Source organism: Sphaerodactylus townsendi, linkage group LG05, assembly GCF_021028975.2.
Source record: "Sphaerodactylus townsendi isolate TG3544 linkage group LG05, MPM_Stown_v2.3, whole genome shotgun sequence".
In the NCBI taxonomy this organism is placed as follows: Eukaryota; Metazoa; Chordata; class Lepidosauria; order Squamata; family Sphaerodactylidae; genus Sphaerodactylus; species Sphaerodactylus townsendi.
The window spans coordinates 100,008,553-100,024,168 of record NC_059429.1 but is presented as its reverse complement, the minus strand read 5'-3'; the positions used below and the strand labels follow the sequence as shown (position 1 = coordinate 100,024,168).

Below are 15,616 nucleotides of genomic sequence, written 5' to 3'. Positions count from 1 at the left end.
ACTTCAACAGCCACATAATGCAACTCCACTCCCATCTGCAAAGTGCTGTCAGAGTTCGTAAAAAAAATCAGGTCTCATCTTAGAGATACAATAGAGAAAGCCAGATTACCCTTCATTTGTTTCAACCTTTTGCTCCTGCTAGATAACCTTCTTCAGTATGGTAGTTCACCTTCTTCACCTCCTTCAGTATTAGGACTTTAAATTAATGCTGCTCCCACAGCATTACACATTTATGCTTTGCTCATGTTTTCTGTGTCTATCATCCACTATCTTTCCTGGTTTATCTCAGAGCCTATGGCCAGGAACAGCACCAGAAATAAGGCAAAAGAAAAACAAAAGAGGGAACTACCTAACTACAGCTATTGCTCATTAGGAAACATTCAACAGAGTTCAGCTAGATCTTAGTAATCAGAAAGACGATTCCAATTCCCAAAAAACCTGAAGAAGAAATCCAGATTCTGCAAAGACAAGATGAAACAAAGCTGCAATTACTAGTAAGTATCGCTCATTGTAGTCATCTGTACAGTCAGACTACAAGACCTTGCACTTAGCTGGCAATTGAAAATATTCTTTCATTTTTAAATATTAAAATGTATACTGGTTTGTAATGATATTTGTAATTAACCCTTAAGGGATTCTAGTGGTGGTCCTGTAATAGCATGAGCAGCTGAATGTCGGAACACAAGGGAGATTTTCCTCGTGTTTTTAAAATGTTGATAGATGAAGCACAGGGACCTCATTTGGATATAGATCCACATGGGTAAGGGTGGAAAAATTATTTAACTATTCCTACTCCTTGTGCAGTTTTGCCAATCAGAACCAACCCTGTGGTTTTACTATAGCAAAAGTGCAGTTTTGATCAGTGAGACTTCATTGCAGGAGGGAAGGATTCATACTCCTGTGCTGTCCCACTCCAAAATAACCCTGTGCAGCTTGCAGAATTCTTAAAACACTGGGAGGATCCAATCAGGAGTCTCTCAATATCTCAACTAGTTTCACCCTGTTATGATGGGGGGGGGGGGGAAAGGGGGAATTCAAACAATTTTAAAATTGCTTATTTTGTAGGCAGTGCCACAGGAATAAAGCACTGCATAAGATTTCACAAGTAGTAAATTATTATTTTGTTCGAGCAACTTCTCAGGGAATAGAAGAATGTGAACTTCTTAAACTATAACTGTTACTGTTTATTAAGCCACTTTTCAAAATGTGTAATTCCCACAGAACAGAAAGAGAACAGGGTTAACAGGATCTGTGAGTACCAAATGCTCACAATAAAGGATACCAGCTGAATTCGTGTCTACCTAAGAAGTTTTCCAGAGGCATCAGGACAGCTGCTATTACAAACAGAATGCTGTATTAGATGCTCCTTCAGTCATATTAATCAAAGCAGCTTTTAAGTGAAAATTACAGCTCAAATTGTTTGGTCTGTTTATGGCAATAGAAGGGAATTTCCGATAGCAAAGGTGGAATGCCATTCTCATTGCTCTGCCCTCATTTTACTCCCTCTGCTATTCATTAGGGAAGGGGTGTCCAACTCTGGTGCCCCAGATGTTCATGGACTACGATTCCCATCCCATCAATAGTCCATTAACATCTGCGGTGCCAGAGTTGGACACCCCTGCATTAGGACTTCCTGACCCTCAGGAATAAAGAAATTCTGGGAGTTCAGTGAACTGCAGCAGGAAAGGGCAATAAATGAAGTCCTCCTCTGCAATCTTCTCTCAGTCTCTAGCAACGGCCTCTCTTCTTGGCTTTCCTAATATTCAAAGCACAATGTTTTATCTTCAAGTGATGGTTTGCTATCGGTTATGAAATGCATATTCTACCTTTCCTCCAAGCCTATTTTACCCTCACAGCACTCATATGAAGTTGACTGAACTAAGAAACAGAGGCCAAAGGTTGCTCAGAGAGATCATGCTAAGTGGCTATTTGAATCCAGGATTCCATAGCCCAAATCCAACAGGCTGGTTTGCCTAATATTCCAAAGTCCTTGGAATGGCATGTACTGTGATTCTGACAAGCCTGTTCCAGAACTTCTGCCCAATTACTTTTGTTCAAGATTTCTATTCAAGGAACAAACAACCCAACTGCCTGTTCTGGTTCCCTGGCCAGCAATTAACTGAAGCTTATTGGTCCATCCTTGTCTGCCTCATGACTTTCTAAAAGCAGATTATGTGGATGAGCACCATTTGTTCATTATGAGACAGAGACATTTGAAGAGTATTTACCTTCCAGTGTCCGGTTTCTTCTCCAGACTGTTGTCCTCTTTACCCTTCTCTATCTCTTGTAAAAGGCCCACTTGAATGGGAGTGTTTCGTCCTTCACTGCTTGTGCTACCCCTGTGCTGGGACGACCTGAACTCAGACTGGGAACTGCGTTTCATGGCTTGGAGCTGAGCAAGGGGAACAATGTCACAGCCCTGTGGCCTGTGCCACACTGTTTGCTGTGTGATGGCATTGTAGTAGTAGAAGCGGTTGTTGTTTTGGTCAAAGAGTTCCCACCACTGGTTTTCATCTGACTGACGAACTCTGAGGTTGGGAGGTGGCTCCCAGCCACACTCACCGGTTGTCAAGTTGACATACATTCGCTCCCGAGAACGTGGCTCAATGATCTCCACCCAATCTGAGCTGGGAGAAAAAACACAATAAAAGTCATGGTTAGTCAGGGCTGAAAGCATGACAATTTTTGTCAGAACTACAAAATTGACTGATGTTGGGACCTCAGATCTCTATACAACATATAGATTCTTTCAATGTACAAGACCTGAATCAAGTCCATTAACCAACAAACATTATAACAAAATCAAAAAGGAGTATTGTGGCAAATCAAAAACTAATAGAGTTATTGTGGCATAAAATGTTATGTGACCACCTTCAGCAGACCCAGATAAGAGCTCTGTCTGCTTCAATGGATACAGCACAAAAAGCGAGTTTTATGGATACTATGGACTGCCAAAAAGGCAAACCAGTGGGTTCTAAATCAAATCAAGCTTCAACTCTCCCTAGAACCGTGATGGCGAACCTATGGCACTCCATGCTGGCAGGGGCTGATGGGAATTGTAGTTCATGAGCATCTGGAGTGCCATAGGTTCGCCACCATGGGCCTAGAAGCTAAAATGACTAAACTGAGGCTATTGTACTTTGGCCACATGATGAGAAGACAAGTCTCACTGGTAAAGATGATAATGCTAGAAAAAGTTGAAGGCAGCAGAAAAAGAAGAGACAAAACAAGAGATGAATTGACTCAAAGGAAGCCGTAGCCTTCAGTCTGCCAGATGTGAACAAGGCTATTACTAACAGGACGTTCTGGAAGTCATTCATTCGTAGTGTTGCCATTAGTCAGGAGCAACTTGACAGCACATAAAACACATACGCAAGATTTGAAGAAATAGGTCTATTCCACTACACCTTACGCATAATAAATGCTACTCATGATACTATAATTCAAGATGAGTAGCTGGGTTAGTCTGTACCACTAAACTAAAACAAGAGTTCAGCGGCACCAAAGAAAGTATCAGCCTAATGGATATACACCTCAGTGAATCTGATGAAGTGAGCTCTGACTCATGAAAGTTTATGTAGGAGCAAATTTGGTGAATCTTCAAGAGGCACAGCACTCTTGTTTCAAGATACAAGTCTCTTCTCTTTTTAAAACATGAAGTGGCAAATCACAATTCACTTAGTTCAGTTCTGTGTTAGAACACTGTGTACCTTCTCGTGTTCAGTTCAAACTTGTAAACTGCACAATGGTAACTACCTGAAAAGCAGCACAGGAAACATCACATAGCAAGTAAATTGTGCCAAGCAGCTCCCCACACACTTTGGAAACTACGGCACCATTTACATGGGAAATCTGTTGCGTATAAATTATTTGTCGCATGGAGCTTTTCTTACATAGTAGTCATGCTACAATTCACATGTATAATACTTCTAGCTGAACAATTAAGGACTACAATATATATTTTATCCCAAAATGCCTCCACCCCAAAATAATTAAGAGATACCAAGTTTCTATGCTTTAAACTTAACATTTGAATAGGATAAACTGTGTATTTGTTGAGATGACAGGGGATTAGACAGAGTTAGCAGTAAACTGAACTAGAAACTCAAGGTGGGGAGGTGGAGTGGAAAGTGCTGTGGGAATTAATGCCTGGAAGCTTTTAAATACCAAAGCATTGTTCTCACAAGTGTAAACAACAGAGGCTCCAACTCTGTGTGACTTGAATGCTACTGCTTTGTCAGGGAAATTCTCAGTCCACGCATAGATTCTGTTTTGTCATATTTAACATGCCACAAAAAGGCAAGCACAGTGCCCACTGAAACTCTGTAAACTGGGCCTTTCTCTAACACAGGCAATGTTAGAGCAGACCAAGAAGTTGCTGTAAAGTATTCTGCATAATTATATAAATCAGTGTTCAATCTGCATTAAACCGTTTGTTCTTTTCTAACAATTTTTCCAAAATCTTGTAATCTGCATAGCAGAATGTAGACATTACTATAATACTCCACGTTTCTCCAACCTACAGTCTGGTTTGACTGCTCAAGACTGAAATGTTAACATTACTATATAAATATTAGAACTCGGACTGCTATAAATTGTCAATTTCTTAAACGTTAAGCAGAAATGCTAGAAGTCACATTTTCAGGGGCCCTTATGACTCCTCATTTGGTTCTTAGGCGTAATTCATTGAGCATCCATGAGTTTGTTTCACTTGGGAAGACTCGTGCTTTCACTAAGTAGACCATTTGCTTATATGTACTTTATGAAATTCTAACACAAGAGAGTAACAATGCAATCCAAACCTTCTAAGTCAACTGAAGTCAGTGATTTTGTAAGGCTGTAACTCTGCTCAGCATGGCATGGCAAGTAAACACCTATTTTGCTGGCACCATACTGTTGCAGTGGTGGGGTTACCAGGGGTCAGGGGGTGCGCCACGCACCGGCCGCACGGCTTCGGGGTCACATGGGGGGCAGAAAATTTCCCCCATTCCCTTCCCCCCTCGTCGGCTGGCCGCTCAGCTACCCCCCCTGGGAAATGTAGTTCCCACCAGCCTGGAAGGGAACAGGCAGGCCTCTTATCCAGTCTTCTCGGTTTGCTAAAATAGGTATGTGGGGGGCGCCACGGAGGGCCGTGGAGCCCCCCCAAAGATCACCACCACCCCACCACCACGCCCTCACACTTGCTTTAGCAAACCAAGCAGGCTGGAGAAGAGGCCTGCCTGTTCCCTTCCAGGCTGCAAACGGCCTGGTGGGAACTACATTTCCCAGGAGACCCTAGGAAATGTAGTTCCCACCAGGTCATTTGCAGCCTGGAAGGGAACAGGCAGGCCTCTTCTCCAGCCTGCTCAGTACGCTAAAGTAAGGGGGGGCAGGCACCGTGAGGGGGCAGGGAGGACGAAAAACCCTAAGTGTGCACTGGGCATACTCTGGCCCAGCTACGCCTCTGTACTGTTGTGTTTTACCTAGAATCTTAATCTGACAACAACTATGTTAGGGCACTGCCCACACAATAGCAGTATTTTGGAGAAAGATGCTGAGAGATAATAAAAATGCGGTTGCAGGGTTGCCTTCTCCTCTTGCTCCTGAAGCAAAGCACACCTTTAGAATCCCTGTATATGAAAGTTTTCTCACTGGGGAAAATGTTCATTGAAATATCCATACTCTGGCTTTGGGGTCTCCTGGAGAGTACTGGACTGATGTAATAGGGTCCCCCACCACTTTACCACCCGCTATGCTCTTGTTTCTTTATCTGCTCACTAAGAGATTGATATTCCAAAAACTCCTCGACAGGACACACTATCAGGTCTCATGAAACCTGACCATTTACTTGCTTATCTGTTACAAACCTCCCACTTTCACCAATAAAATGGGTGCACCTACTTTTTCTATCAGATTTTGGAAGGCATGTATTCAGCTACATATAGAAAATTAAAATACTGCCATTTGAAACATTATTGTTTAGTTCTGAAGCATTTAATGATGGATCAGGAGGGTATTTTTCATGTATGAAGAACAAGTAATCTAAATACAGATATCCCTTCCACATCATTGGGGTCAGGGGCAATCTGCGTAAAAAAAATTGGCCTTCCTTTCATACCAGAGAATGTTTGATTTTTCCCCCCTCTTTCTCTTATTTTAACTTTTTAAAAGTAATTGTGTATATTTATGGTACTAAAAAGCATTTCTGAGTTTCTAAACTTTTTCTGTGCCATCTGCTGACCTTCACATACTGTCTGCAGCTTTTGCAAAACTCCCCCCAAAATCCCACTTAATTTTTCATGCCGACCTGTGATATATCAAAACCGAAATGAAGAAAGTTGCAATGTAGAAGCAATAACAGTAACACCTCTTATCCTCTGATCACACACAAATGAAACAACTGCATGGGGCTTTCTGGGAGGCTGGGAAACTCATTCAGTGCGTTTGATTTCTGCAGACTGCATACTTGACAGATCTTCATTTCACTGGGATCACTGCCTTCCAGCATGACAAAAACAACAGCAGGACTCAGACTGACAACACATGATGCAGCCCCATGTCTCATCACATCTTTTTGAAGGGACTTTTGTGCATATTTCCAGTTGGAAGTAAAACAGGAGTAATTCACATGCAGCCAGGTCTTAAGATGTCTCTGCTTCCTCTAGAGTTGCTATGGACATACCTATTTTAAATAATTGTCCGTTATGGTAGGATAGCACTAAACAAAATCAGTGGGAGTTCAGGATTTTCTTGTGCAACTCCCATTCAGTTCAAAAGGAACTGTACAATATAAGTAGTTCAGGAGTTTAAGCTAATTGTTCTCAGATCTCTTGAAGTCTCAATGGTCAAGCAAAGTAATTTAGGAAACCTTAATCTCCAAGGTGGTTGGCAATATAATAATCAATCAGGCCGTTGTAAGGAATTCCATAGAAGCAGAAATAAAAGGCTTTTTGGGTGTAAAAGACCGTTTATTCAGACATCCTAGAAAGCTCACGTACATGCCGTGGCAGGAATAATATCTCCCGCCAGAAGCACAGGTTATAACTCTGTCCATCCCATCCCCCTCCCGGTTTCCCATGGGAACGTAGGTCTCATCTCCCTCGCAGAGATAAGGTCTCCGCCGCAGAAGCTGGCCCATCGCCCGGGTTGTGGAATGTAGTCAAGGCCAGGCGGCTGACCCGCTCATCAACACCACTGAATCCTTTACACTCTGCCTCCCTTAAAAGACTTCTCCCCCCCAGGTTTGTGCGGAAAGGTGCGATGGAAAGCAGAAATGAGGGCGGGGGCGTCAATATTTTCGGAATAAACCCATTGATTATACCCAGAGGAATACCCCACCCAAGAGACTAAATATTGTAAGCGCTATGCCATTAAAGCAGAGTCCAGGATGGCGCCAATTTCGTAATGCTTGTGCCATCAATAATAGTCGGTGGGGGGTCTCTCCGGTGGTCGTAAGCAGGCATCGGAAACGGAGCCTCCTTGAGTAAACTGGAATGGAAGACAGGATGGATATTACTTTAGAGAATTAGGCAAGTCCAATCGGGCAGTGACATCATTAATCACTTTAGTAATCTGGAAAAGGGCCCACGAATCTTTTGCCCAGTTTTGAAATTTTCTGCACGCCTCTGACATTTTTGGTAGACAAATACACCCAGGCGCCCACACGCAAAGGGAAATCCGAGCGGTGCTTGTCCGCTTTGAAGTTTTTGGGAGTCTTTAGCCTGTTGTAAGGCAAAGTCTGGACCATTTTCCACCCCTCGCCAGAGATGAAATCCACTGCTGAAACTCCGAGGATCCAATGCTTCCGCAGGTAGTTGCGGCAACGGAGGGAAGGACCGACCAGACACAATTTCGGCGGGTCTTTGTACTGCTATGAACCGCATTATTATAGGCGTATTCTGCAAACGGAATTAGCTCGCACCAATTGTCTTGGTGGTAGTTGGTGTAACAACGTGAAATACTGCTCCAGGGTTCTGTTCGCTCTCTCTGACTCACCGTCACTTTGAACGTGGTAGGCGGCAACCGCCGGGCGGCCCCCAACAAACCTAGAAAAGCTTTCCAGAACTTTGAAATGAATTGGGGCCCGCTGGTCGGAGACCACCTTAACGGGGGCGGAGTGTAGACGATAAATATGCTGAATGAACAGACGCGCTAACTTAGGAGCGGAGGGGATGGAAGCACATGGGATGAAATGGGCTTGTTTAGAAAATAAGTCCACCACCACCCACAAGACCGTGTTGCCATGACTTTCTGGCAAATCCGTAATAAAATCCATGGAGATGACTTCCCAGGGCTGGAGGCCACCGGGAGAGGTTTCAACAGACCATGGGGTTTTCTCTGAACGCTCTTGGCTTCCGCACAAACAGAGCAACCTTTTAATATACGCCTCAATGTCCTTATGCGCCATCGCTAGCCACCAAAATTGACGGGCGGGCCAAATGCAGAGTTTTTAGGAAGCCAAAATGTCCAGCTGAGCTGGCATCATGACAGGCCTCGAGAACCTGCTTACGGAGGGGGGGAGGCACGTACCAACAACTTCCCCGCCAAACACCATTCTCCAAACGCAATTGGGAGTCACCTTCATCCGCCGGTGGCTCGCGCAGCCCCGCCTCCTCGAAGTTCCCGTAGGAAAGGAGAGACCAGGCTGGGAATGGGCAGAGAAGGAGGAGTGGACGCCTGAGATCGAGGTGACAGCCAGCCCCAATTGGGAGGGAGAGAACAGTGCGCTGAATGTCCCGTAAGGCAGCTCCACCTCCTCGGTAGGCGTGAGCGCATCAGCCAGTTTATTGGTTTTTCCGGGGAAAAAATGGTGAGTGAAAGAGAAACGAGAAAAGAAATCCGCCCAACGGTTGCTTCATGATATCTTGAGGGGGGTGGAGAGGGCTGCCTAGTTCTTGTGATCCCACCAAACTTGAAAGGGGTGTTTAGCCCTCCAGCCAGTGGCGCCAAGTGGAGAGTGCTACTTTGATGGTTAGCAGTCTCTTTATCCCCTACAGTCCAGTTGAGCTCAGCACCGGAGAATTTCTTTGATAAATAAGCTACACGGAACCAGCCTATCATCTTTATTTCTCTGCAACAGGGCTGCCCCAAGCGCTTTGTCCGAGGCATCCACGGAACCACAAACGGGAGATCTGGGTCAGGGTGCTTCAGGATAGGTTCGGTAGTAAAGCAGATTTTAAAAGCTGAAAGGCTGTCTGATATTCTTTAGGACCAGGAAAGGGGGGCCCCGGGCTTCGGCAGTCAGTGGATCTTTACCCTTAGTGCGTAAGAGGTCTGTGAGTGGGAGAGTCAGTTCAGCTTAATTGGGGTATAAAGTCACGATAGAAATTAGCAAAACCTAGAAAAGATTGGAGTTCCTTCCGGTTGGTAGGCAGGCCATTGGAGGACTGCATCAATCTTAGCAGGATCCATTTTAGGCCCTCGGGCAGGATCCGGTAACCCAAATAGTCGATAGAGGTTTGGTGGAAACAGCATTTCGAAAGTTTGGCAAAGAGGGAGTTGGTGAGCAAACGCTTCAATACTTCCCTAACCAATGCTTCATGCTCTTCCATGGTTTGTGAATAAATTAAAAGGTCATCTAAGTACACCACTACCCCTTGTACAATAAATCATGGAGAACTTCGTTGATAAGGACCATAAAAGCTTCGGGTGCCCGACTTAACCCGAATGGCATTATTAAGTATTCAAACTGTCCAAACTTCGTGTTAAATGCAGTCAAGTGTTCATAGCCTTCCGCAATTCTGACCCTGTAGTAAGCTTCTCTCAAGTCCAACTTAGTAAGGCTGCGTCCCTTGCCCAAGGCGCCTCACAGGTCCTTGATTAATGGCAAAGGGTATTTATTGGACAGGAGACTGCATTGAGTCCTCGGTAATCTGTGCAGAGCCAGTAAAGACCCATCTTTTTTTTACAAACAATACAGGAGCAGCATGTGTGTGTTTGGTAGCTCCGCCATATGAACCCGGTGCGAGGTTCTTGTCTAAGAAGGCAACGAAGTTCCTTCTCCTCATTGGGACTCATGCGGTAGATTCTACCTTTGGGCAGTTGCTCTGGCTGTAATACGATTTTGCAGTCAGTGTCTCTATGGGGTGGCAACTGATCGCATTCTTGCTCCTGAAATACTCTGGCTAAATCTTGGTAAGCCGGTGGAATGCCGGTAGAATCGGGAGCAATTAGAGCGTGCATCGCTGATGAAGCCCGGTATGTCAGGAGAAGCCGAGTTTTCCCCAATTCATGTGTTCTCCGCAGGGAGGGTCAGTGAATTCCTAAGATCCTTTCTTTCCAAAATGAATTTTGGTTCATGCAACAACAACCATGGCATGCCCAGAACTATGGAGTGTTTAGCCACTGGCGCCAGAATAAAACTAATTTTCTCCCAATGGTCGGCGCAGCGGAGGAGAACCGTTTGCGTTTTGAACTGGGCCGGTCCTTCGCTCCCGAGAGGACTGCCGTCCATTTGGGTGAATGGTATGGGCTTAGCCAGAGGGACTTGGTCTAGACCTAGTTCCTCCGCCACCTGGGGCCGCATTAAACAATGGGAGCACCCAGAATCTACAAGGGCTGAGGCTATAATACGAGTATGCTTAGCGGGGTTGGCCAGAAACGCTTGGATCGTAATGGGAGCGCTGCCTTCACTCACCGCCTGAGTCAACCCAGATCCATGGGGCTGAAGAAAGGCAAACAGCTGCTTCCTCCTCTGGGTCGCCTTCGGTAACTGCCTTAGACAAACCTGTTGGGGGCGGCCCGGATTTGCGCGTGGTGGCTTGGCAGATGGGGTGCGCGCTACGCCGAGCGGTTGACTTCTGTTTTTTTGGGCAGTTGGCGGCTAGATGACCCGGTCCTCCGCGAGTAAAGACTACAATCCCAGTCGGGCGACGGCGCTCGGAGGTGGTCTCGCAGAGGCGGCTGGGCTTGGCTTGGTGGTCGCAGCGGTGGTTGTAGTGGCGGGTTTTGGGCGTGGGCGGCCCCCGGCACGAGCGTACTCCAAACGAGACGCCACCTGGGATCCCAATTCGATCCAATCAGCAATAATTGCGGGGATCCGAATTAAAAACACCGCTTCACGCGAGCTTGCCGTCGACAGCATCCGAGAAGTATTCACATTTCATGCGCTCAGGCCACTCAGGAGGGAGTCGAGCAGCCGCCGCATCGCAAATTCACGGGCAAATTCTGCAAACGAGCGGTTGCCTTGCTGGATAGATTTGATGGTGCGGATAGCTTCATTTTCAGCACCCGGATCTTGGAAGCGAGCCCTTAAGGCTTGGAGGAACGCAGGCACCGTAAATATCTTCATCTTGCAGGTTCAAAAGAGTCACAAACCAGTCGGCTGCCGCCCCATCCAGGACGGAGCCGATGTCCCGCATTTTTTTCGCATTCAGACCGGTATAAATCGTCATAGTCCTCCATGTGGGCATCGAGTTGCAGGATGAAGTAGGGAAGTTTGGAAGCGGTCCCATCGAAACGGGCAGGTATTGGAGGTCTGTAATATCCTCTCTCCACGGCCCTTGGCGCCCGCTGGGGCGGTTGCGCAGGTTGAGGCAGCGGCGCAGGGCCGGAATCGTGGAGGTACCAACGCCGTGCCGCTGGTGTTCTGGTGGGAGCCGGTCCTTGGAAGGTGGCAGGACCCAGCAGCGCCGCCTCTGGCTCCGGCTGTACCAGTGACAGCGTGGAGACTCCAACTTGGGGTGTCCTGTTCTGCTGCTTCTTCAGTTCCCTCTCCAAGGCTGCCAGCTCTCTCTCCTATGCAGTCAATGCATCCTGGTGCGCATGCAAAGCTGCTTTCTCTCGTTCCAGTTTGGCCAGTTCGCCTCGTTGAACAGCTGCAGTTAGTTCACTTTATGCGACGCAAGGCGCTGAACGCTGCTGCTGACGCTGTAAGTCCAGTTTGGAGTGTTCCAGGACTTTATCATGGACTGATAGGTTCTGCACATATTGCCGCTGCAGCTGCGTCTTTGGCACGGGTCCAATTCGAGTTGGATTTCTTTGCGCTGCTGTTCCCGGTCTCTTTGCAGGTTTTCGCGCTCTTGCTGCAGCTGCTCTCGTTCCTCTTCCCATAGCTGGCGTTCACGGGCCCATGCTTCTTGGGCATCTCGCAGTCGGCCCACTTCCTCATCCCAGCTCTCTTTCGATGGGAGAGGGAATAGATCCAGATGGGAATGCAGGCTTTCTTCGGATTCCTCTCTCTTCATCTGAACGCAGGACGCCGTGCTCACCGGTGGCTCCATCGGGCATCTCAGGTGCAGCTGCTGGTCCGGGATCTGGGGGTTCCGGATCGGAAGCTGGTACGGATACCCCTCCCAATCCCCGGTATAGTCCCAGTTTCAACGGTGGTCTTCGGACGGGCCCCAGTGCTATGCCACGGTGGATTCTTGGGAGCATCACCAAAATATGAGTCCAGAATCGCTCAATGGACTCCTGTGTTGCCGCGATGAAAGGTGGTCAGGCCCGCCTCCTCCGTGACAGGTTGCATCTGAGGTTTGTAATCCATAATGAAAACGGGCAGATATCCGGGATCCACAGGCGCCGATCCATAGACAGCGCCCCAAACGACTCATGTAAGTCCCCATGGTCGCTTCTCGCCCCTCGGCCCCAACGGAGTAAGGGAAGACTCATGTTGATGGTCGGTTTAGGACGGGAAAGAGTCACCAGCGAGACCCGCTTCTCCGCCGGTTCCTCCAAATCCAGAAGGGAAAGCTCGGAGCCCTCTTTGGGGGCTACCGAACCTTCCACAGGAATATTCAACCTCTCCATGCCGAGACACCAGAGGTCCACTGCACTAGGAAGATAGATGAACGATAGATTCCTGCCACAATGTAAGGAATTCCATAGAAGCAGAAATAAAAGGCTTTTGGGTGTAAAAGACCGTTTATTCAGACATCCTAGAAAGCTCACGTACACGCCGTGGCAGGAATAATATCTCCCGCCAGAAGCACAGGTTATAACTCTGTCCATCCCATCCCCCTCCTGGTTTCCCATGGGAACATAGGTCTCATCTCCCTCGCAGAGATAAGGTCTCCGCCGCAGAAGCTGGCCCATCGCCCGGGTTGTGGAATGTAGTCAAGGCCAGGCGGCTGACCCGCTCATCAACACCACTGAATCCTTTACAGCCGTTCTTTTTTTTTCTAAAGTGAAGGTTTTTATCTCTCTTTCTTCGCCTTAAGCATATATTTCCCCTTATAATTATGAAAAAATTGAAAGTTCTGTAAAAATTCAGAAAAATTCAACTATATATAACATGAGCCACCAGATCATTAAAAAATCTATCTAGCTTACAACAGACCGCAACCATGGTTTAGGGGCCTGTGGAAAGTTTACAGGAACATGTCTGTACTGATACCACTCAGATAGAAGCTATTCTTGAGCACATCAAAAATTTCACAATAAAAGGGAGTGCTTCTTGGCCACAAAAGTTTAATATCTGGTTTGTTTTCTTTCTAGAAAGTACCTGATACTATACAGATAATGAAGAACTCCATACATGGGTTTTAGCATGGCTTCAGGTATCTGTAAACCAATGTACAGCAGAAAGATCAACTATAGAACAAGGAATTTCCAGATTGGGGATTCTTGTCACATGTACTTCAGAAGCCAGGCAAAAGATGAAGAATCTGAACAGAGAACTGGCAGTTTGAGACTCAGCCCTGGCTCATTCTTGGGGCCACTTTTTCCTGGAGTCATTGATACTGGAATGTATCATGACACCAATTTTGTGGACCATGAGCTAACAATCCTTCCCCATCAACTGGAGTGTATCACAAATTATTTTATTTTAACTCAGGGGAAGGTGGGTTCTAGGGAAGGTGGTTTCTTTGCTTGACAGCCAGTGATGCTCTACCACGCTAAACAACTGTGTTCACAGTACTGTCCATTCAGTTCTCTGAGTTCTACCAGTAGCAGTACTACTAAAAGTCTATGAACTTCTCAACTATAAACAAGATACCACTGAGATACATGGCATACCAGTAAATAAGTCTCTTTCTGCTTTCTTGCCTGCTCTCCTCTGATACTGGCAGAGTACAAAATGTTCCTCAAAGGGTAACATTCATGATCATGTAGATCATGTAGATCACACAGAGCAGCTACAGGCAGAAGACACCAAGCTGAATCTTGTGGACAATAAAAGTTCATCTGACCTCTATATTATCTTGGCAAACATGTGGTTTCAGTCCTGATTTGCCAGATGGGGAAAATTAAAGGGGAAGACTAGTGAATAAAAAGGAGAGAGGATTAATTTTCCTTACACCTCGCAGTTCTCCCATGCAAATACCTCCCTTTGAGGTGTCTGGTTGTTGTTGTTTTGGCTTTCTGGAGTCATTCATGGAAAAGGGGGAAGAATTTCAAAAATTAATGAGGAGGACATTTACAGGGAAGAACTGGTGGGTGGGAGAAAGGGTTAAACTCCCATTCAGCGAATTCTCCCCTGTAAAAGCTCTTATCTGCCCCTACATTAGCTTTCAAAAGGGAACACAGGTATGTATCAAGTCTCCTGATACAAGAAAATTGAATTTTATGTTTATGTTTTTAAACATCCTTATTTATAATAATTTCTATATAGGTTCTGAATTTTTCAACTTGCAATTTACAAAATCAAGTTCAAAACAACTGGTTCAGAACCATTATGTGGCACAAACTGTAAACAAACATTGTTTGACTTAAACTGAATAATCAACTGTGCAAAGAAGATAAAGTACAAACGTCTTACAGAGTAGCATGACTCAAGGGAATCTGTAGCGTTATAAGAAAACTCAGAGGTATTTTAAAGCAGAGCAGCTGATCAAAGTGCTATTAATAACTGCAAGAAGCTTTCCACTCCTCCCCCCCAGGGCCTTGTGCCTATATGAACAAGACAACAACCAATCTAATGCTCAGCTAGATAGCAAGCTGGGTAATCACATCATGTAGCAATAACTTGGCACCCAGACCTTACAGGCTCTGATTTTGGGCCTATAAAGGGGTCACTAAGCCTGTGAGTGTAATTCCTGCCCTTCAACTTATTACTCATGTTTTTTGAATTTCATATCATTCCTAGGACTCTAGAATGTTCATCCACAAAAACCGAACTGGATCTGACTCTGACCTAGTACCAGGACTCTTCTATGTAAATTCCTCATGGATGCATGTCCAGTCTCTTCTTGCAAACTTGTAGCTTCCTCAAGCTCCTTAAGCAGCTTTTCTATAGATGAAGTGCTTTTCCAAGGGCCCAATATTGACTCTAAATACAGCATCATCATCTGCCAGTCTCCTGCTGATCTGTGGCAAACAGCACCTGCTCCTCCTCTTTCTCTCTCTGGAGAGTCAGGCATACTAACAAGCGGGTAAGGGACAAGTACTCCCCCATTCTTTTAATCTGAATGCACACTTCATAAATAAAGCCAAGGTCTGGGATAAACAAGGGGTTTAAATCACACATTCAGCTATACATGCATTGGATGTAACATAAGAACTGCTCAGTGCCCATGCAAAGAAAAATCAAGTATACATCAATATTACATATATTCACCATAACACAAGTGTCATGACAGTGGCAGAGGTAAGAGGCAAAGTGCAACAAAACACAGCAAACATTGAATTATTATCCCTTAAACAGCGTTTCCAAATATGATTTATGTATAAAAAGAAAAGGTAAAAACCAATTCCGCCC

The 15,616-nt window shown here is 45.7% G+C and overlaps 1 protein-coding gene across 2 annotated transcripts in view; it reads right to left on the bottom strand.

Moving 5' to 3' along the window:
• The window catches only part of ARHGAP39 (Rho GTPase activating protein 39), a 102,866-nt gene that overhangs the window by 40,501 nt on the left and 46,749 nt on the right, over positions 1-15,616 (bottom strand). For both annotated transcript variants that reach the window (XM_048497990.1, XM_048497991.1), the window contains exon 2: positions 2,229-2,627. In XM_048497990.1, the coding sequence (XP_048353947.1) occupies positions 2,229-2,627 (399 nt within the window). The remainder of the gene's footprint in view (positions 1-2,228; positions 2,628-15,616) is intronic.